Raw genomic sequence first — 23546 nt, forward strand, 5'->3', positions numbered from 1 at the left:
TGCTCATCTTCTCACTAAATTTTATTTATTTATTTATTTATTTGTCTTTTTGTCTTTTCCAGGGCTGCACCCTCGGCACATGGAGGTTCCCAGGCTAGGGGTCTAATTGGAGCTACAGCTGCTGGCCTACACCACAGCCACAGCAACACCAGATCCGAGCTGCATCTGTGACCTACACCACAACTCACAGCAACGCCGGATCCTTAATCCACTGAGCGAGGCCAGGGATCAAACCTGTAACCTCTGGTTCCTAGTCGGATTCATTAACCACTGAGCCACAATGGGAACGCCATAAATTTTTTTTTGAAAAAATAATTATTTTTCAATTATATTTCTATAATAAAAGATCAAAAGATATAGCCTACATAAACAAAAGTTGTTGGGGTTTTAAAAAGGTAAAGGCATTCTTTTTTTCCCCTTGAGCATAATTTATTTTTTGCATAGGCATGAAATAGACTCTGAAGGTAAAAAACTAAGAACCAACAGTGCAGCATTTGTGAGAGGAGGAAACTGTTTTTTGGGGGGGTGCAGTTTGGCCTCGCCTGCAGCATGCAAGTTCCCAAGGTAGGGACTGAACCTGTACCACAGCAGTGACAACACTGGGTCCTGAACTCGCTGGGCTACCTGAGGGAACTCTGAGGGATGTTTTTTTTTTTTTTGAAACCAAAAAGGTTTTAGAACTTCTGGCACAGGCATCATAATAAAACCAAATATGAACTTAACCAAAACTGTTAAATATTATTTGGAAAGGTGGGAGAGAAGCAGAGCTCATCACAATGGTTCATAAAAGACAGAAATGTGCCCCAAGGCTCTTGCCAGAGATGAATACTTCAAAGATCTATGATTCTATTTCACCCTCTAAGATAAGCCTCATTTCATTGTATCTGCTTATGTCTGTCCTTCCTGACTAAACTGTGACTGCCTTAAAGCCAGAGATGCTGTCTTCACCTCTGAATCCTCCCCATGTCTCATCACAGCCTGTATCATAGAGAAGGTATTCAGGAGTTCCCATAGTGGCTCAGTGGTTAACGAACCCGACCAGAATCCATGAGGACTCAGGTTCAATCCCTGGCCTTGCTCAGTGGGTTAAGGATCTGGCGTTGTCGTGAGCTGTGGTGTAGACTGCAGATGCAGCTCAGATCCCACGTTGCTGTGGCAGTGGTGTAGGCCAGCAGCTACAGCTCTGATTGCCCCCTAGCCTGGGAACCTTCATATGCCAAGGGTGTGGCCCTAAAAAGACAAAAAAGACACACGCACAAAAAAGAGAAAGTACTCAACAGTATTTAACTTGATGAATGAACCAATGAATGAGAGAATCTAATTCACAAAATTAGGTCATCCTGCAGCAAACACCTGTTTCTTCCATTATTAAAACCTGCAGAACTGTATTGGCAAGTCATGTGTGACACGAAAATGAGAGATGATTCAAATGTCTTAAGTCAGTTACTCTGATGCCATTCATTATGTAAATACGCTGGAAACCACATACTTTTTCCTTACCTGTTGTAACTGACAGCAAGCACTCTTGAATTTCACAACATAAAGATGTTTTTTCCCTTGCCCCTATTTTCCACCCCTCAGTCTCTGTTGACCTCTATGACCCTTCCCGTCCCTCTCAATTACACCTCACTTTGGGGCACCATCACTCATCTTCAGGTTAGCATGACCAACAAACTAGCCCGAGCACGTCCCAGAACCTAGAGAAAAAGAATCTTACCAACAGTATGATTCCCATAAAGGAGCTGCTCCAAAATTGCTGTTTTTCCCACAGATAACAAGCCACAAACCACAACTTTACAGCCCTTTCCCATCTTCTCTTAGGCTACCACTGTGAAGAGAAAAGAAGAGCTTTAAAATTGTGTACTGTCAAAAATCAGCCTTTTCTTCTTCTTTCTATGTTTAAATTCAATTAGCAATACAAACATAGGGGGAAATTTCAAATATAAAAAATCTAGGAGTTCCCCTTGTGGCTTAGTGGAAAAGAACCCAATTAGTATCTATGAGGATGGAGGTTCCATCCCTGGCCTCACTCAATGGGTTAATGATCCGGCGTTGTCACAGGTGTGGTGTAGGTTGCAGACGCAGCTCAGATCCAATGTGGCAGTGGCTGTGGTGTAGGCCTACAGCGGCAGTTCTGATTCCACGCCTAGCCTGGGAACTCCCACATGCTGCAGGTGAGGGTTAAAAAAAAGAAAAGAAAGAAAAAAGAATCCAGGAGTTCCCGTCATGGTGCAGTGGAAACAAATCTGACTAGGAACCCTGAGGTTTCAGGTTTGATCCCTGGCCCCGCTCAGTGGGTTAGGATCCGGCGTTGCCATGAGCTGCGGTGTAGGTCATAGACACGGCTCAGATCTGGGGTTGCTGTGGCTGTGGTGTAGGCAGGCAGCTGCAGCTCTGATTCTACCCCCAGTCTGGGTACCTCCATATGCCATGGGTGCAGCCTTAAAAAGCAAAAAAAAAAAAAAAAAAGAGAGAGAGAGAAAAAAAAGAAAAAAGAATCTAACTGCAGCAGTATGGGTTGCTGCAGAGGTGTGGGTTTGATACACAACTTGGTGTAATGGGTTAAAGGATCCAGCATTGCCACAGCTCACAGCTGTGGCTTGGATTCAATCCCTGGCCTGAGAATTTCCATATGCCATGAGTATGGCCACAATATTAAAAAAAAGAATTATTCTTTGTATAAAATGTGTTTATTCTTTTTGAAAACAAACAAACCTATACAGGTATTCTTATACCTCTGCAGAGATACAGCAAACTCGTAACATGATTGCTCTAAAGGAACAAATGAGAGGCCAGGGATGGATAAGAAAGACCAGAGGATAAGAAAGAAGTTTGCTGGAGGATAAGGGTGACAGCAGCACAGAACAAATATGCCAAGAGAAAAGGTTGCTGTTGGAATCTATAAATTCTGATTTTTTCTAATGTTATTTCCCTTCCTCTGAAAATATCTTAGGCTCGGGAGAATTCCTACATACCAACCCATACACCTTGTCCCGTTCGATCAAAAAAATAAGTCCCTTTACACTGCAGAGAGCATTCTGGAAGAAGCATGCCAGAACTTCCAGCATAGCTGCCAGTTCCCCTTTGCCATCCCAGTCTCTGCCTCTCACACCCCAAGTGCCTCCTTGTAACGATTTCATTCTGACGGTGAGAGAGCCTGCTAACCAGGCCTGCAAAGAATCAAGTTAAATGGGGCCAATTTCAAGAATACATATATTGTACCATTATATATACATATTATACCAATCTTCAAAAAACAAACTCAAGTCCTTTAAAAGGGCAGGTACCTACTGCAGTTGAGTGAAGCAGCAGTTTTAAGAAAAAAACACCCAATAATTAACAGCAATAGGTCCTCTGTGAAAGTGGGGCAAATGTGAGTGCTGGGGACTGCAGCAAACTGAAAAAATAAAGATTTCAACAGAACCCTGAGAAACTGAGAAATCCAAACATTCCTGAGAGCCTTTGGAAATAGTCTTAATATATCTGCTTTGGAAGTGGTACCTAACAATCGTACTTTAATGAGTTGTAATGTTAGGATTAGCAGATAAAGTTTGTTAAAACATGCATTTTTTTTTCTTTTGGTCATTTTAGGGCCACACCCTAGGCACATGGAAGTTCCCAGCCCACGCCATAGCCACAGCCACACAGGATCCGAGCCGTGCCTGCAACCTACACCACAGTTCATGGCAACGCTGGATCCTTAGCCCACGAGTGAGGCAGGGATCAGTCTTGAGTCCTCATGGATACTAGTCGGGTTTGTTACCATTGAGCCACAATGGGAACTCCAAATATGCATTATTTTTAATGCATTTGTATTTGTGTGTATATAAAATAAACTGAGGGATGTGTCTCATTTTAGAGAAGACGTCATCAAAGGCAAAAAGTAAAAGTAACTGGAAAGAGGTAACTCAAACAGTAGGTAAAGATTTTCAAGTCTGGAGTTCCCGTCGTGGCGCAGTGGTTAACGAATCCGACTAGGAACCATGAGGTTGCGGGTTTGATTCCTGCCCTTGCTCAGTGAGTGGGTTAACAATCCGGCGTTGCCGTGAGCTGTGGTGTAGGTTGCAGACGTGGCTCGGATCCTGCGTTGCTGTGGCTCTGGCGTAGGCTGGTGGCTACAGCTCCGATTCGACCCCTAGCCTGGGAACCTCCATATGCTGCGGGAGTGGCCCAAGAAATAGCAAAAAAGACAAAAAAAAAAAAAAGATTTTCAAGTCTTTTAAGAAGGAGAGAGAAGGAAAGGAATAAGGAAATAAGACAGAAGAAATCACGTTAAATATTTTATACCATTAAAAAGAAAACAAAGATGAGAGGGTAAATGTGATTAATCAAAGTATATCTTAAAAAAATAAATAAAGGAGTTCCCTTGTGGGAGAGCAAGTTAAAGATCCAGCATTATCACTGCAGTGGCTCTGGTCACTGCTTTCGCTGCTGTGGTGTGGGTTCAATACCCAGCCTAGGAACTTCCACATCCCACAGGTGCCTCCCAACACCCCCCCCCCCAAATCCAGCATACCTAGATTCCTAGTTGTCTTCAATTGGGAAATAATAGTACTACATAAAACTGAAGATCAATGACCTGCTTTACCATCAATTTGAAAGTATTCTTGAGGTACAAACTACTGCATATAAAATAAATAAGCTACAAGGTTATACTGTACAGCACAGGGAATATGGCCAGTATTTCATAATAAATATAAAAAAGAATTTTTTTTCTTTTTTTGTCTTATAAGGGCCACACCAGCAGCATATGGAAGTTCCCAGGCTATGGATCAAATGGAGCTGTAGCTGCAGGCCTACCCCAGAGCCACAGCATTGGAGGATCTGAGCCGGATCTGCGACCTACAACCACAGCTCACAGCAACATGGGATCCTTAACCCACTGAGCGAGGCCAGGAATCGAACTTGCGTCCTCATGGATGCTAGTCAGATTTGTTTCCACTGCGCCACAATGAGAACTCCAGTATAAATAGAATATAATTAAAAATTTTGGGAGTTCCTCTCGTGGCACAGCGTAAACGAATCGGACTGGGAACCACGAGGTTTTAATATAATTAAAAATCCAGAGTTCCCGTCGTGGCGCAGTGGTTAATGAATCCGACTAGGAACCATGAGGTTGCGGGTTCGGTCCCTGCCCTTGCTCAGTGGGTTAACGATCCGGCATTGCCGTGAGCTGTGGTGTAGGTTGCAGACGCGGCTCGGATCCCGCATTGCTGTGGCTCTGGCGTAGGCTGGTGGCTACAGCTCCGATTGGACCCCTAGCCTGGGAACCTCCATATGCCGCGGGAGCGGCCCAAGAAATAGCAACAACAACAACAAAGACAAAAAGACAAAAAAATAAATAAATAAATAAATAAATAAAAATCCCAAACCGGGATTTACATAAGAAAAAAAAATTTTTGAATCACTGTTGTTGCATTTGAAACTCATATCACACTGTACATCAACTATACCCTCCATAAAATTAATTTTTTGAAGTATGACTTCTTAAAAAATACCTAATGTAAGATTCAGAATGGATAATGTTAAATACACATACAAAATAGTTTATTCTCTATATATGATCACAATGGTAGGGACCCTCACTATGTAGAAGGAAGTCGTTCTCACACTTATATATATATATAATATATATATATATATATATATATATATTCAGTTCACAAGTAAAACTTCCTAAAAGCTTAATTCTATGAGCACTATGATATTTCACAACACCTCATAACAATAAACACCATTTCCTTCCAAATATAAAAGAAGGTCATCTGCAGCAGTTTGACAGGGCAGGAAATCACAGGAATAGATCCTGGCCTCTTACATACATCCAGGTTTGGAGCATGTGAAAGGCTCCAGTGTAGTTGGATAATCTTTAAGGTGCAATACTATGAAAGTGGAAAATTCTTATCCAGAAACTACATCAACATGAGGTTAATGCAAAAAGCAGTCACTAAGGCTATATGTCCGTCCCTATCCTAGGAAACTGCTGGACAATAAAATTCAATCTGCGACCTATTAATTCCTGACATCCCAAAGTAAATGATTAAAAGAACGTGCTTAACAGGCAAAATCCAATGCAGTCTTAAGTACATACTGCTTTGCTTTCCAGGCTAATCAATAGTGTTGCTAGAGGATAAAAATATGATCTGACCTATTTGGTAGAAAGACTGAGCTTCATCAATACGCTCTTGGAAGAGCCATCAAAACAGGTGTCTCAAAGAGTTCTCTTCGTGGCTCAGCAGCTAACAAACCCAACTAGCATCCATGAGGATGCGGGTTTGATCTCTGGCCTCGCTCAGTGGGTTAAGGATCTGGCATTGTCATGAGCTGTGGTGTAGGTCACAGACATGGCTCAGATCCTATGTTGCTGTGGCTCTGGCACAAGCCGGTGGCTACAGCTTCGATTAGACCCCTAGCCTGGAAACGTCCACATGCCATGAGTGTGGCCTAGAAAAGACAAAAAAAAAATAAAAAGGACACCCCAAAAAACACAGGTGTTTCAAATTATTAGTACTTATTAGTATTATTAGTACTTCTGTTCCTTTTGATCTTCTAAGGACATCATTCTAGTTTTAAAGTAAAACACGGGGTTCCCGTCATGGTGCAGTGGAAACGAATCCAACTAAAAACCATGAGGTGCGGTCCCAAAAAGCAAAAAAAAAAAAAAAGTAAAACACAACTTTCTTATGCATCCAGAAAAATATTAATATGAAATACTGCTAATTTCATAAAGAGATGTTATAGATCTTACATAAGCATCACCTGAGGAAAACTTCTACATGGTGTATTTGTTTATGTAAACATGGAGTGTGTGCAATATACATGAATACACTTTACATACATATATTAAAAGAGTTTTGCAAGCAACCATTGCATATAATAAGGTACAAAAAGCAGATTGAAGCTTACCATTCTTTTATTCATTCAGTAAACATTTACTGAGGGCTGACCCCAATATCAGGCATTAGGGACAACGCTGGGGCAAAACCAGAAATGATCCCTGCCCTCAGGCACCTCCAGATCAATTGAAAATACCAATCCAAATCTTGCAAAATTGCTAAATGAGAAACTGCAAACTGCACATTAAGAAACAAAGCTGTAAAAGCTAATTAAGAAATTAACAGTGATTTAATCACATTGCCAAAATCTTCTTTCTAAATGATTTCTCTAACTCTGTAGTCAATCATTCTTGACTAATTTTTCTCACATTCCACTTGCGGTCCATCAATAATTCCTCTATTTTTTTTTTTAGCCTTGCCCAAGGCATGCAAAAGTTCCCAGGCTAGGGATCAAACCTGCGCTACAGCAGTGACCTGAGCCACAGTAGTCTTTAACCTGCTAGGCCACTGGGGAACTCCAAAATCCACTACTTTTGAAACACATCCATTGCTGGACCACTTACCACCTCCATCACTACTGAAGTAATAATCTAAGACACCATCTTTTCTCACCTGATCTCTCAAAGAGGTCCACATCATAATCCCCCAAACCCATGAATATTGTACTTTACATAGTAAAAAGGACTTTGTGATTGTGACTAAATTAAGAACCTTGAGATGGGGTGATTATCCTGAATTACCTGAGTAGACCCAATTTAATCACAGGAGTCTTTATAAGGAGGAGACAAGAGTGTCAGAAAGTGAGAGGACAGACTCTGAAGATGCTATGTTGTTGGCTTTGAAGATAAAGGTGTCAGAAGCCAAGGAATGCAGGAGGCCTCCAGAGGCTGCTAAAGGTAAGGAAATGGATTCTCTCCCAGTGCCTCCCAGCCTAGTGAGATTCCTCACCCACAGAATAAGACAATAAAAATGCACTGTCTTGAACCAGTAAATATTTTTTATTTCTTGTCTTTTTGCCTTTTCTAGGGCCGCTCCCCTCGGCATATGGAGGTTCCCAGGCTAGGGGTCCAACCAGAGCTGTAGCTGCCGGCCTACATCACAGCCACAGCAACGCAGGATCCGAGCCAAGTCTGCAACCTACACCACAGATCACAGCAATGCCGGATCCTTAAACCACTGAGGAGGAGGCCAGGGATCAAACCCGGAACCTCACGATTCCTAGTCGGATTCGTTAACCACTGCACCACGACAGGAACTCCTTGAGCCAGGAAATATGCTGTGATTTCTTACAGCAGCAACTGGAAACTAATGCAACCTCCTAAACAGTCTCTCTGCTGTCCCCTTTTCCTTTCTTCCTTTTAGCCTCCAAGTTGCAATTCAAATGATCCTTTAAAATGTAGGCTACATAGTCACCCTTCTGCTCAAAATCTCCCAATGGTTTCCAACCTCAGAAAGTTTGAAAACCCAAAGTCCTCATAAGAACTTTCCCCTCTTGTGATGACCATTATACAACTACAGATGTGATAAATTCATTTGAGTAATTAAAACAAACAAACAAACATACAAAAAAAACCCTCCCCTCTTTGATGTCATCTGCCAGGTTCCCTTCTGGTTGATCCAGTCACATTGCCTCTTTGCTATCCCTGTATCAATAGAGGCATATTCCAGCCATGGCACTTTTCTGGCTAACTGAAAGCAGTCCCCACATCGCCAAGGCTCTGGTCTTCTCTCAAATGTTATTTCTCAAGACTTACTGTAAGCAGTTCTTTTCAAGAAAAGGCCCTCAGCAGGAAGCCCCTTCCCTTGTCACTTGAGCGAAGCTGTATTCTAACTTTTAAACCAGGCTCCCCTGTGCTCTAATGACCAAGCCCCCATTCAAATCTTTTAATCACACAAAACCTTATCTAACTTGTCTGTTCTTCTGAGGATAAAAGTGGAAATGAGGAGTAAGTAATTAACAGATGACCAGCTCTTTTTCCAAGCTTCCCCTTCAATAATCTTCCAAACAAACTGCGTGAACAAGACAGCATCTAAAGAAGGATCACCAGGAGTCCACAAGCTTGCACAGTGGGGGACAGGGTGACTCTGACCCCATAACACCACGATTAACCAAGGTTATTTCCCTTTAAAAGTTTTCCCAGCCACGCAGAGGCCGTTTCTAAGGTTGAGTCCACTACTTCCCCAGATTACCTGTATTCTGATTCCCTTTCTACCAACATCTGTTTGAGTTTTGATTTTCTAAGCAGCTAGCAGCGACCCGATTAATGTGACATTACCATGAACATTCCAACCAAAATTTACACCCAGCCTCTCTATCCTTTCCCACCCCCACCCCCACCCCCGACCCCTGGTCCTTTAATGGTTGTCCTTAGCACTTAATACAGAACATAATATTTATCTCACGTTTATCGCCCCTTTTTCAAGAAGCTAGAAATTCTGGACCGACCAAGGCTGCCTTCCCTATAGCTGGGCCACAACCTGGTACATATAAGGCCCTGACGGACAACACTAATGTTTGCTGAATGGATCAATGAATCACATGAGGGCTTTTACAATGGTAATGCTGCGATTTAAAAAAAAAAAAGGATATGAGGTTTAAAGAATCCACTAATTTAGAAGATAAATGATTCTCTAAGACCCTTATACACTTAAAATTTGCAAGAGAACTAAACCATATGATTTATCAAAAATGAAAATATTCTGGAAAAGCACAAAAGCGAGCAAACTGTTCGTCAATAAAGAAACCAACAGAAAATGCTTGCATATTCTCGGCTTCCCCGCCTGCTCCCCACCGAAATACTCGCACCAGCCGACCAGATTTTGGCATATAAATATTTTGCTTTTCTAAAAAACCCTGGTTCTGACGTAGCAAATCTAGGACCAAATCTTTACGCAGGGGAGGCTCGGACCAAGAAAGACGCTGAGCCGCCTGCGCACCCTTCCGCCCCCCAACCCTTCTGGGGGCAAAATTTCTGGGAGCTGGGCCCCCGCCGCAAAGCCCCCGCACCACGAGCGCCCTATTTAGCGACGGGGGCAGCGCCATGCCAGGAAAGCGGCGCGCAGCAGCTCCACAGGGAAGGAGGCTCCAGCGAGCGCAGAGACCCCGCCGCACGCCCCCCGACAGACCTGCACGCCCCTCCGAGCCCGAGGAGAGCAGCGCAACTGCACCGCTCCACCGCGGCTGCACAGCCTCACTGCAAGACTCGCCCCGGGAGCCCCGCCCCCAGCTGCCTTCTCCCCACGGCTGGAGGTCCAGACGGGGGGCCCGGCCGCGAAACTCCGCCTTCGCCTCGCCCCTGCCTCTCAATAGCGAATCTCGAGGAGCAGGGGGCGGGATCCTAGGGGAGGTTGGGCCCAATCCCGGCCGAACTCTGCCCGGCAGCTCCCGACCAGAACTACATGTCCCATGAGGCTCTGAGCGGCCGCCGCTTCCCACCGGAACGAGACTCGCCGAGGTGGGGGAGGAGCGCAAAAGGGATTGTGGGAGAAAGCTTCTTCCTTTCCGTCTGTCGGCAGCCATCAGGTAGGCTGTGTTGTGTTATTCCCTACCCCATCCGCCGCTGATCTCTCTTCTCCTCGGCCATCCAGGCTCGGGAGCCCTGCGTACTCTGAGCTCCTTCTGCCTCTTGTGCGGGGCGGGTGCAAGCGAGATGCGGGGCAGCGCGGGCGTGGAGAGGAGGCCCCCAGAACGGGTTGGGGGATGCTGCGATGGCGGCGGGAATTCGAGTGGGCCCCAAACGGAAAGGAAAGGGAGGCACGGGGGTCGAGGGATGGGGACTCGGGCCTGGGGCGTCCTCAGGCGAAGCGGGCGGAGGGAGCACTACCACCACCCTCCCCTGAGGTCTCTGGGACGTTGTCTGCTTCGGTCCTCCTCCACCTTGGTTCCCGAGGCAGCCTCGCTAATTGGTCCCGCAGACGATTGCGGAGCGCCGCCTTTTCTGGGCGCATAGGTGCCCTGCGGTGGGTGCAGAGCCAAGTCACCAGCGGTGCCTCTTCGTGGTCGGTGGGGAACGAAGATGGACGGGCGGCCGGGGTATCCTCATTCCACTTGAAAAGGATGGTGCATTTAACACCCGATCCATTTTGAAGGTAAGCCAAGATGGGCGCGTACAAGTACATCCAGGAGCTATGGAGGAAGAAGCAGTCCGACGTCATGCGCTTTCTCCTCCGGGTGCGCTGCTGGCAGTACCGCCAGCTCTCCGCTCTCCACAGGGCCCCCCGCCCCACCCGTCCCGATAAGGCGCGCAGGCTGGGATACAAGGCCAAGCAAGGTGAGTGTTCTCCGCTTGGAGGCTTAGATATAGTTAATTGTCCGGGTCCTCAAGAAGGAGCCTTTCTCACATAGGGCTTTGGCAGAATCCGACCAATGGTCTGAAATACATTTGATGTAAGAACATTAGTGACAAGTCATTGAGTCTAATGCTCACACTTCCGGATTCTCTTTTTTTTCTTTCTATAAAAAAATAAATAGGTTATGTCATATATCGGATTCGTGTGCGCCGCGGTGGCCGCAAACGCCCAGTTCCTAAGGGTGCCACCTACGGCAAGCCTGTCCACCATGGTGTCAACCAGCTAAAGTTTGCTCGAAGCCTTCAGTCTGTTGCCGAGGTAAGTGGTTTTTGAGAAGCACTTGTATTGGTCTCCTGGAGATGGTGGAGGAGAACTTGAGCAACTTTTCTGATCGTTTGTACCTAAGTGAGCCCTATTGTGTTTAAAATGGGGTTGATGTTTTTAGTTTATTAGTCTGAACAGTTGATATCATTATTTTTCAGCTTTCATTAGGAACTCGTGCCCTTAAAGGGGTGTGTTTTAAGTTAATGTGAACCCGTGGAACCTAAGCTTTCAAATGGCAGTAAACACTGTCTTGAAGAGCACATTTCCCCAGGTGTCAAAAAAGTTATGTTTATTCATGTCACTAATTTCCTGTGGTCAGTAGTAAGTTGTCTGTCTTAGCAAGTAAGTTAAATTGTGCTCTGTAGTAGTGGTCGGCAGACAAGGGCCTGGTGCCCTCCATGAGCTAAAAGTGTATCTAAGGATATTTACATTTGTTACAGTATGTCTACCTTATCCTACTTGGTCCCAACCTCTGGGGAGATGCTTGATGAGTATTTGAGTAGTTTTAAATGAGCAACCTTAGTCTCTCCTCTAGATCACAACTAAAGAGAATTCTTGCCTCCTAATTTGCTACCAGTGTATGTGAGAGGCTGACCTTGGGCCATTTTTCCCTCCTAGGAGCGAGCTGGACGCCACTGTGGGGCTCTGAGAGTCCTGAATTCTTACTGGGTTGGTGAAGATTCTACATACAAATTCTTTGAGGTTATCCTCATTGATCCATTCCATAAAGCTATCAGAAGAAATCCTGACACCCAGTGGATCACCAAACCAGTCCACAAGCATAGGGAGATGCGAGGGCTGACTTCTGCAGGCAGAAAGAGCCGCGGCCTTGGGAAGGGCCACAAGTTCCACCACACTATTGGTGGTTCCCGCCGTGCAGCTTGGAGAAGGCGCAATACTCTCCAGCTCCACCGTTACCGCTAATAAGTAATCTTTGTAAAATTCTTACCTAATAAACAATTTAGGACATTCATGTCTGCTTAAAAGTGTTTTTTAATTTGTCTGTTAAAACTAGTTGTTTGCAGATTGTTTCATTGAATGCATTGTCAAATTTTGAAAGTTAAAAGTGCAATAATGTTTGAAGATCTTAAGTGATGATGTATCTTGTTTCTAATAAGGGAAATGCCTTGCTTTTATTAGGGAGTTGATATGTCTGTTTAAAATGCTGTTTGGAACAATAGGTGTAAAATTCTGTAAAAGAGGCAGAAACTAGCCGTGTAGATTTGTTGGTGCATGTGATGAAACCTACAGCTTTATTGGGGGTGATGCAATGCTCTGCTGGTTTACTCTAAAAGTGGCTGATTTATGGAGTTTGGCAAGGACAAACTGTAAATTTTGAGTTCTCCTTTAAAATGTGAAGGATGTCCTGATCCTTTATCATGGTCATATGCAGAAAAATAATGAAAGTTGAGTGGGGCCCACGTTTTTTAGGCTTGATCTAATCTGTTTATATAACTGCTGCTTCAAAAGAGAGAAATGTAAAAGAATGCAAGCATTTTTAAGAGAATTGAATAAATCTGTTGCGAGAGGATTCTCTTAAAAATGAAAGGAATCCTGGTAAACCTAAACTGCCTTGGCCTCCATGGTAACCATTGAAGTTGGGATTTGTGGTTTAATCCCATGACTCCGATCTGTAGCATACTGCAAAGTAGTCATGGTATTTACACTGGTATACATTGAAACTGATGGAAATTGAACATTAAATGAGATTGGGGTTACTAGCCTTAAGATTTGTAAGCTAGTAATGCTAGGTAGGATTGGGAAATTGGTGTCCATGAGCTATCTTTCAAGTGTTGGAGGACAGGAAAAAACTTACATCAAAATTTTAAGTGTTTTATCTGTAGTATTAGTTTGTGACTATTATGAACTCTCTCTAAGCCACGGGGGGGGGGGGGGGGGGGGGGGGAAGATACCTGCTAAATCTAATCAGTGTTAAAGTTTTCTTTGGTAAAGCCACTATCCATTCCCAAAAGGCTACTGAGAAAAGTTATGTAGTTGATGTCAATACAAGTTCATGGTTTCCAATCTAACTTTATGTGTTGTCTACAGTTATTTTTCTAATTCCTGCTCAAACTCCCCTTAAGATCCTCACCATTCCACACACTAGCCAGGCCATTAACTGTGCCCACCTTAGTGTTTGGCATACCACTACATCCTGTTGGCATTTTGTCTTCTAGTGGACTAGGCCTCTGTCTCCCAGGGTGGATTTGAGTGTGTAGGAAATATAGAAGAGGAATCACCCCAATTCTGTCCAGTTCTGGGTTTGCTCTCAGTAGGTAATTTTGAAATATAATTGCTGGTTTCCCTGAACCAATTTTTCTCATCATTTCTTCAGGAGTCTTTTAAAAGTCCCATTTAAATGGTTTCCAGAAAACAAAGCTTGCAAAACCTCTTGACGCCAAAACTCTCCCAATCAAAGACAAAAACAAAAGAGTGAAGCCATGTTTTGTGTAGAGGTTCAGGTATATAAGAATAAATGTCTTACACTAAAACAAATGGACCTTTTGTTATCTTTTGTCATCTAGTGTGCTTTAAAAGCAAGTCAAATCTACAAAAAGGTAACGGCAGAAAAAATTTCAGGGAAAACAAGGTGCTTAGTCTTCAGTCTTCAGTTTTCCTCTTTTGGTTCTTGGTCCTTAATGTGAATTAGAAAAGTTCATTTTAAGGTTTTCTTCCAAATAAACATGCTGATTTGGGGAGAGGAGGGAGGATTCAGGCCAAGGTCAGCATTACCTATATCACGGAAGGGCCTGCTTCTTCCCTTGCTACGCTATTTAGTCTTAACACAGCATTTGGAGGACTCACAGGAAACTAAAAAGTCTTACCAACAGCTTCCATGACCTTCCTCTCCCACCGTGTGATCTCATGCCCTACAGTGTCCTCATTCTGTCAGCCTAGGCTCCTCAGATCTCAGACACCAAGCATACTAATGCCTTTATGATGGGAAAACACAGCAGATACTAAGTGTCACCTGAGGGGCTTTCCCTGACCACCCAGCATCTCCTGCTTAACATTTCTAGGTCAGCAGGTGTTTGCAATGTACTCCAATTAATTACTGGAATTTTCTTCAGAGGCAGAGCAGTCTGTTTCTTGCAGCCTCACAAGACAGAGGTTCTAATTTTAACTCCTCTGTTTTATCAATGAGTAGGCATAGAGATGGAGTCATTTGTTTAAGATCACAGTGGCAGTCTGAATTCATATCCCATATAAACTTAGGTTTTGACTAGGTAATACATAGACGGCTAAACATTCAAAAGATAAAATGGGGTCTGCAGTAAAAGTCTCCTTGCGCCTTAATTCTCTGGAGGCAATCAGTGTGATCAGTTTGGTTTTTTCCGCCCAATTAGAAGCTATTTTCATAAATGTACAAACATAATACAGGTTTTCTTTTTACTGAAACAATTCAGCACACTTACTTTTTCATGTAGTTAATGTATTTCAGAGCTTACTCTATATCAGGTCAGGAAGTGTCCTTGTTCTTTTTTATGACTGCATGTTATTCCATCATATGGATGTACCATAGTTTGTTTAATGTGGCCCGCACTGATGAATGTTTTAAGACTTTTTTTCAATCTTTGCTTTTACAAAATTTAGCATATATCTTAATTTGTCAGTAGGATAAATTCCTAGAAGTATCACTCTTCAAGCTGCACCAACACCCTCCAAATCTCAGTAGTTTAAAATAATAAAGGTTTGGGAGTTCACGTCGTGGCGCAGCAGAAATGAATCCAAATAGGAACCATTAGGTTGTGAGTTCTATCCATGGCCTCGCTCAGTGGGTTAAGGATCTGGCGTTGCCATGAGCTGTGGTGTAAGTCGAAGACTCGGCTTGGATCCCGCATTGCTGTGGCTATAGGGTGTAGGCTGGCAGCTGTAGCTCTGATTTGACCCCTAGCCTGGGAATCTCCATATGCTGCGGGTGCGCCCCTAAAAAGCAAAAGAAATAAAAAATAAAAATAATAAAGGTTAGGAGACCCCTGGTGGCCTAGTGGTTAAGGGTCCAGCATTATCCCTGCTGTAGCTCGGATTCCATCCCTGGTCTGGGAACTTTTACTTGAAGGGGGGCACAGACAGCAACAACAACAATAATAATAAAGTTTTATTTTTTTAAATTTTATGGTCACACCCACAACATATGCAAGTTCTCTGCTCAGGGACTCAATCAGAGTTGCAGCTGCAGCAACAATTCCAGATCCTTAACCGGCTATGCCGGCTCTAGCAGAGGATCAACGCCTGAGCCCCATCCCCAACTGTGCAGTGTGACCTGAGCTGCTGCAGTAGTTCTTAACTCACTATGAATCCATTGTGGATCCACGGTGGGAACTCCTAAAGGTTTTCTTTGGGTTTTTTTTTTTGGGGGGGGGGGCATGAACCTGGGGCATATGGAGATTCCCAGACTAGGGGTTGAATTGGAGCTATAGCTGCCGGCCTGCACCACAGCCACAGCAACGCCAGATCCAAGCTGCATGTGCGGCCTACACCACAGCTCACGGCAACGCCAGGTCCTTAACCTGCTGAGCAAGGCCAGGGACTGAACTTTTGACCTCATGGATGCTAGTCAGATTCATCTCTGCTGAGCCACAACAGGAACTGTGAATGTTTACTTCTTGAACATACTACATGTTCAACCCTCAGGGTTGGTCATGGTTCTCATTCCAGAAATTAGGCTATGGGACGAGCCACTATCTGAAACATTGCCAGCCATCCATGGCAAATGACAAGTGGAGCATGGTACGGCATGCCTTGGCATTTAGAGCTTTTGCTCAGAAAACTGTCTGAAGCAAGTCCCATGGCTATATCTGAATTCAAAGTGTAGAGAAGTGAAATCTCACTATGTGAGAGGGAGAAGCGAATACCTGTGAACATCCCTAACAGCTAATCCATTTGATTTCCTTCTATTCCTGTGCACACTTGAGATGTTATGGAGAATCATTTGTATACCAAGGAGGGACAGGGAAGCGGTACTTTCCACACTGGCAGAGAAGACTTCATCACTGATATTGCTTAGAACTGTCAGCATATGACAAAATTTAAAAACAGATCTTTAGTCCTCTTTTGTCTTTAAATTCTCTATAGGCAACCCTTTGTTCAGTTGACTCATTAGGCAAAATGGGATTATCTGTACACAACTCTGCGACCAGTTTATCTGCCACTTGGTTATGTGACAGCTTCTTTCCTATAAACCACACAGCTGTTTACTGAAAAATACTATAGAATTGCACTATTCATTGTGGTAGCCACTAATCACCTGCAACTAAATTTAAATTAAAAATAACTTAAGAGTTAGTCTTTCAGTCACACTAGCCACATTTCAAGTGTTCAATGGCCACTCTGGCCGCCACACTGGACAGCACAGAAAACATGACAGCCATCACAGAAAGTTCTATTGCTTTAAACCCTTAACATTCTTTTCTCCCTTTTCTTGTGGTATTTCTCAGTATATAAAGAAGAGGCAGGGGAGTTCCTGTCATGGCTCAGTGGTTAACAAACCTGACTAGTATCCATGAGGATGTAGGTTTGATCCCTGGCCTTGCTCAGTAGGTTAAGGATCCAGCGTTGCTGTGAGCTGTGGTGTAGATCGAAGATGCAACTTGGATCCTATGTTGCTGTGGCTGTGGTGTAGGCCTGCAGCTGAAGCTCTGATTGGACCCCTAGCCTGGGAATCTCCATATGCCACGGGTGTGACCCTAAAAAGACAAATAAATAAATAAATAAAATAGAGGCATCTGAAGTCTGGTTTTCCCATACAAAACTTTTGATTTCATATTTGAATAATATTTGTTGCTACAGAATTTTAAAGTGTGTGATTACCACTTCCTTTTGCGTTGGTCATGGGTTTTTAGAAGTTTTTAACAGGAGTTTTATCCCAACAGTATTAACTGTAAAAAAAAAAAAAAAAGAAAAGAAGGAACTGGAGTTGTTTTGTGGAATAGCAGGTTAAGGATCCGGCATTGTTGCTGCAGCAGCTTTCTTGGGTCTATGCTGTGTTGAGGGTTAGATTCCTGGCCCAGGAACTTCCATTTGCATGGTCAAGGCCAGGGGAAAAAAACAAAAAACAAAACAAAACAAAACAAAAACGGAAGAAGGAACTGCTACAAGGCATTTTCTAAGAATAAAGCTTTTGGTCTAAAAAGACCTAGTTTTCCACTGGCTTCAATTTGGCCCTGCTGGATACTCAAGTTTTATAAATATTCATTTGGAGAAAAAACAGTTCTTTGGATTTGTCCTGGAAGTGTCAAGCTGCCTGACATTCCAGTAATGAGATGACATGCAGGCACAAGCTACAGGTTGGCCAGCCCACAGATAGTTTTTACCCAGCACCCTGTTTCCCACAGCCCATCATCTTCCAGATCAGCCTTGGGAATGTTGACTGGACATTTAGATTGTTCGTAGATTTTTTTTTTTTTTTTTGGTCTTTTTAGGGCCACAACCTCGGCTCAGGGTCCAATTAGAGCTGCAGCCACCAGGCTAGGCCAAAGCCACAGCAACACAAGATTTGAGCTGTGACTGATCTACACCACAGCTCACAGCAATGCAAGACCCTTAACCCACTGAGCGAGGCCAGGGATCAAACCCGAGTCCTCATGGATACTAGTCAGGTTCATTAGCCGCTGAGCCATGACAGGAATTCCTGGATTGTTCATAGATTTTAGCTATTGTTATTAATGCTGCAGTGAATATGATTGCTATACTTGTAGTTTGCAACCATTTTTAAAAAAATACGGGACCAAAACTTTTTTGGGGAGGGTTCACACCCATGGCATGTGGAAGTTCCCAGGTGAGGGAGACCGAACCCATGCCACAGCAATGACCTGAGCCACAGCAGTGACAACACAGAATCCTTCACCCACTATGCCACCAGGGAACTCCTCAACCATCTTTTTTTTTTTTTTTTGTCTTTTTGCTATTTCTTGGGCCGCTCCCACAGCATGTGGAGATTCCCAGGCTAGGGGTCCAATCAGAGCTGTAGCCACCAGCCTACGCCAGAGCCACAGCAACGCAGGATCCGAGCCGAGTCTGCAACCTACACCACAGCTCACGGCAACGCCAGATTGTTAACCCACTGAGCAAGGGCAGGGACCGAACCCGCAACCTCGTGGTTCCTAGTCGGATTAGGGCCACAACCTGCGCCACGACGGGAACTCCTCAACCATCTTTATATAGGAAAAATAGACTTAAAATAGAGGTCGTTAGTAAGAAACACTAATCAAGTTTCCTTTAAAAGAATCTTCAGAAGTAGCATAGTTAGCCTGTACCTTTCTTTTTTTTTCGGGGGTGGGGAGGCTTGCCTGCAGCATTCGGAAGTTCCCAGGCCAGGGATTGAACCCATGCCACAGCAGTGCCAACACTGGATCCTTAACCACTTGGCCACCAGGGAACTCTAGCCAGTACCTTTAAAACTCGCTATCAAAGAACTCAAATATAATTAAAGCATCTAGAACACACACTTCAGAGCTCACTCTCAAATCCTGGTAAAGGGCAACTCACCATCCCCCTGACATTGATAAATTATTTAATTGGCATGCTATGACCACCTGAATTTGTTTTCTTGCAGTTGGCTTTGTCATTTTGACAAGTTCCTTATTTGGCAGTCCTAGTTGGTTTAGAAACAATAATTGATGAGTAACATAATTATCAGTCATCTAATCATGAAATCTTTTTGAGATTGTAAGCATACATTTATTTATTTATTTGAAATTTTATTTATTTATTTGTATGGCCACAACCACAGCATATTGAAGTTCCAGGGGCCAGGGATTGAATCCAAGCTGCAGCTGCAGCAATGCCTGATTTTTTCTTTTTCTTTCTTTTTGTTTTTTGCCATTTTTTGGGCCACTCCCACGGCATATGGAGGTTCCCAGGCTAGGGGTCAAATTGGAGCTATAGCCACCAGCCCACGCCAAAGCCACAGCAACGGGGATCCAAGCCGCATCTGCGACCTATACCACAGCCCACGGCAACGCCAGATCCTTAACCCACTGAACAAGGCCAGGGATAGAACCCAAAACCTAATGGTTCCTAGTCGGACTCGTTAACCACTGAGCCACAATGGGAACTCCAGCAATGCCTGATTCTTTAACCCACAGCCCCAGGCCAGGGATGGAACCTGCTCCTCCGAATCAACCTGGGGCACTGCAATCAGATTCTTAACCCACTGCACCACAGCAGGAAGTCCCATAAACATATTATTTAGGTTCCAGAGGCTTACTATTAACTAAGCCAGGAGGTTTCACTTATCAGAAAGGAAAATTTAAAAAATGATCATCCAGGAGCTCTTCTGGGAGGCAACAGGATCAGTGGTGTCTTGAAATTGCTGGGACAGAGGTTCAATCCCTGACCCAGGACAGTGGGTTAAGGATCCAGTGTTGCTATAGATGCGGCTTGGGTTGCAACTGTGGCTCAGATCTGATCATTGGCCAGGGAGTTCCATATGCCATCGGTTGGCCAAAAATAAAAATTTTTTTTTTAAAAAAAGGTCACCCACATTAAAGAATTCAGTCCATTGGCTCCCTGCTGGTTTCTGTGGGGAAGATTCTCTTAGAATCCATTGCTGTAAACACATCCAGTATTAATACTGCAATTAGAATGAAAGAAGATTAAATGCTCTGCCCCCCTCCCAATTTAGTAGTTCTCTAATTTATTCACCCTGGTTTTTGCATGTGATATGTTGGTATAATGACTGCTCATAGATTTACTCCTCTATGTCCCCCCTCTGTTCTCAGTATTCCCTCTTCTTCCAGTCAGTCAGTCACTCCAGGAGAACTGGAGGCCCCTGGGTCACATCAACAGCAAAGCCTAGGACAAGCCTCAGAAGGGCCAACCCCAAAGATAGAAACCACCACAAAAGCCTGAGCTGCCAAGTGAAAAGCTTTCCTAATGAAACCCATCCTACAATGTAACAGTAGAAACTAATATATCTAAAGCCACCATATCATTGATTGTTTTTGTGTGATTTGTAAAGTACTTCTGAAGTATTGCATTGAGCAACAGCATTCTCGTTTCAAAATGGTTTTCTTCCTCTCACTATTCTTGGGAGTATCACCAGGTGTTAGAAAGGCCACCGTTGCCTTTTTAAAATAAAATAAAACTCTCGGAGTTCCTGTCATGGTGCAGTGGAAACAAATCCGACTAGGAACCTTGAGGTTGTGGGTTCGATCCCTGGCCTTGCTCATTGGGTTAAGGATCCCATTTTACTGTGACTGTGGTGTAGGCTGGCAGCTACAGCTCCAATTAGACCCCTGGCCTGGGAACCTCCATATGCCTCAGGTGTGGCCCTAAAAAGCAAAAAATAAAATAAAACAAAATAAAACTCTCATATCAGGGTCTGGCAGATTTGGAACAGGCTCCAAGTGGGGTTGGGGAGCTAGACTAGTCAAGACTCCTTTGCCTTTTCACTGCCACCACCAATGACCTCTCCTTAAAGCTCTTTAGTGGGGCTGGGGCCAGGAGAAATTATTTAAAGAGGATTTGATTGAATCTAGAGAGTAACAGGAAGGAAAGAACAAGGCATACATCCAACTATCCAATAATCTAGTTTTGCAAGATAACGAAAACTCTTTGGGACCCACACTTTTTTTTTTTTTTTTTTTTTTTTACTTTTTAAGGCTGCCCACATGGAAGTTCCCCAGTTAGGGGTCAAATTGGAGCTATAGCTGAGGCCTACACCACAGCCACAGCAACACCAGATCTGAGCTGTATGTGCAACCCACGCTGTAGCTTGCAGCAACGCTGAATCCTAACCCATTGAGTGAGGCCCAGGATCAAACCCGCATCCTCACAGACACTATATCAGGTTCTTAACCTGCTGAGCAACAACAGGAACTCCTAGGACCCACTCTGACGCCTCAGACAAGACTCTTTGTCTTGTGCCTGTACCTTCCATGATAAACACTAGAGACAAAGCTCTGCATTAGTGGGGCAGCAGCTAAGGGCAGGGATGCTGGATGTGCAAACACCTGTACTCTCATTTCCTGGACAAACCATCTTGGGCAAGTGGCTTCAAGCCTTTATGTGCAAATTTTGTCATTTTGTAAAGCAGGTAAAACAATACACTCAGGGTTTGTCAGTATTTTTCCTGTTCTACCCAGGGATAAGGAATATTCCAAGAACTTAGATGTCTAGGTCAGACTTTGTACAGAGAAATATTTCTATAATGGAACAAAGAGATCTATTAGGTTATGATGGCTTGAGTGAAATTTCTCTTAAGAGCCAATTCCCTTCCCTCTAATTCTGCATCTCCCCAAGCAACCACTTAACAATTTAATCTTCTGGAGTTCCCTTTGTGGTGCAGCGGAAACGAATTCAATTAGTATCTATGAGGATGAGGGTTCAATCCCCGCTCTCTATTACTGGGTTAGGGATCCAGTGTTGCAGTGAGCTATGGTATAGGGTGAAGATGAGGCTTGGATCTCGCATTGCTATAGTTGTGGTGTAGGCCAGCAGCTACAGTTTCAATTCAACCCCTAGCCTGGGAACTTCCATATGCCATGGGTGCAGCCCTAAAAGAAAAAAAAATCAATTTGGTCTTCTAACTGGACCAGGAATAACTCTTTTTCTGCAGACCATAGATCTGGATTGTCAGTTTAAATATTTATCACTGATATAAAATGCTTTTTCTGGAGTTCTCTGGTGGCTCAGCAAGTTAAGGACCCAGCATTGTCACAGCTGTGGCTCAGGTCACTGCTGTGGCTTGGGTTTGATCCCTGGCTGTAGACAAGCCATGGGCGCAACCAAAAAAATTTTTCTTTTTTGCAGGGCCACACCTGTGGCATATGGAAGTTCTTGGGTTAGGGGTTGAATCAGAGCTGCAGCTGCCAGCCTGTGCCACAGCCACAGCAACAGTAGAACCAAGCTGTGTCTGCAACCCAGACCAAACTCATTGCAACACCACATCCTTAACCGATTGAGTGGGGCCAGGGATCGAACCTGCATCCTCATGAATACTAGTTGGGTTCTTAACCCACTGAGACACACTGGGAACTCCAAAAAGATTTTTTTTAGTAAATAAAAAATAAAATGCTCTTGTTTGAATATTATAAGTTTTCACTGACCCTCCGGTCCCTAATAATTCCTTAGTGAACTACCATTAAGTTGCCGAATATGTGAAATGTTTTTAATTTCAATATATTTCATAATTGACTTCTATAGGAAACAAATCCTCTTGCATCCTGATATGATGAGAAAAGAGTTTTTAGGTTTTTTGAATTAAAGTATAGTTGATTTACAATGTGCCAATTTCCACTGTATAGCAGTGACCCGGTCATACATATATACACATTCTTTTTCTTATATTATCTTCCGTCATGTTCTATCCCAAGAGAGTGGATACAGCTCCCGGTGCTATACCATAGGACCTCATTGCTTATCCATTCTAAATGCAGTAGATTGCAAGTACTAACCCCAAACTTCCCATCCATCCCACCAGAAAAAATAATTATATGAATATATTTCCCTAGGGAAGTTGAAATATGAGATAAAAGTGGATTCCAAATCGGGGATTCCTGTGCTAGAAGTTTATCACAGAAGTGCTCTCAGGGGAAGTCGACAGGGAAAGAGAAGCTGAGTCCCAGTGTGGTTTCAGAATTACTGGGGGTCATTTCAGTATTGATCCCACAGGGAACACTGGAGTGGAAGTTATGCCTCAGAGATTGTCTCAACACATGGTGAGGAAATTGGGCTTTCACACTCCTGCACCGGCTAGTCATGTGCTGGGGCTGCCCCCAGGAGAATGTAAACCCGCTGAAAAAGTGGCCCCTGTGACTCCAGGGTGTTCTCCCATGAGACTCACAGGCGCACTGAAGCTGTGGATGGAAACACAGGAGCAATGACAAGATCTAAAGACATCTGGCTGGAGTTCCCATTGTGGCTCATTGTTAAAGATCCCAACTAGTATCCATGAAGATGTGGGTTTGATCCCTGGCCTTGCTCAATGGGTTAAGGATCCAGTGTTGCCGTGAGCTCTGGTGTAGGTTGCAGACGTGGCTTGGATCCCATGTTGCTATGGCTGTGGTGTAGGCTGGCAGCCACAGCTCTGAATTGACCCCTAGCCTGGGAACTTCCATATGCCATGTGTACATGCCAAAAAAATATACAGAA

At 43.9% G+C, this 23546-nt stretch overlaps 2 protein-coding genes across 4 annotated transcripts in view; one reads left to right on the plus strand and one right to left on the minus strand.

Moving 5' to 3' along the window:
• NKIRAS1 (NFKB inhibitor interacting Ras like 1) overlaps window positions 1-10116 on the minus strand; it is a 29255-nt gene extending 19139 nt beyond the window's left edge. The window contains exons 1-3 of one of the 3 annotated variants that reach the window (XM_047769153.1): window positions 9963-10115; window positions 8736-8866; window positions 1718-1828 (exon numbers count right to left, since the gene is read on the minus strand). In XM_047769153.1, the coding sequence (XP_047625109.1) occupies window positions 1718-1811 (94 nt within the window). In that variant the 5' untranslated portion in view covers window positions 1812-1828; window positions 8736-8866; window positions 9963-10115. Of the gene's footprint in view, window positions 1-1717; window positions 1829-8735; window positions 8867-9962 lie in introns of all 3 variants that reach the window. The other 2 variants (XM_047769150.1, XM_047769156.1) reach the window with 2 other exon arrangements.
• Window positions 10117-10293: 177 nt separating this feature from the next.
• RPL15 (ribosomal protein L15) lies at window positions 10294-12423 on the plus strand. The gene is made up of 4 exons (XM_047769144.1): window positions 10294-10359; window positions 10926-11107; window positions 11308-11444; window positions 12069-12423. The coding sequence occupies exons 2-4, from the start codon at window positions 10936-10938 to the stop codon at window positions 12372-12374; spliced, it is 615 nt and encodes a 204-aa protein (XP_047625100.1). The 5' UTR covers window positions 10294-10359; window positions 10926-10935; the 3' UTR covers window positions 12375-12423.
• Window positions 12424-23546: the final 11123 nt, after the last annotated feature.

The sequence above is a fragment of the Phacochoerus africanus genome, chromosome 1 (genome assembly GCF_016906955.1).
Source record: "Phacochoerus africanus isolate WHEZ1 chromosome 1, ROS_Pafr_v1, whole genome shotgun sequence".
NCBI lineage: Eukaryota > Metazoa > Chordata > Mammalia > Artiodactyla > Suidae > Phacochoerus > Phacochoerus africanus.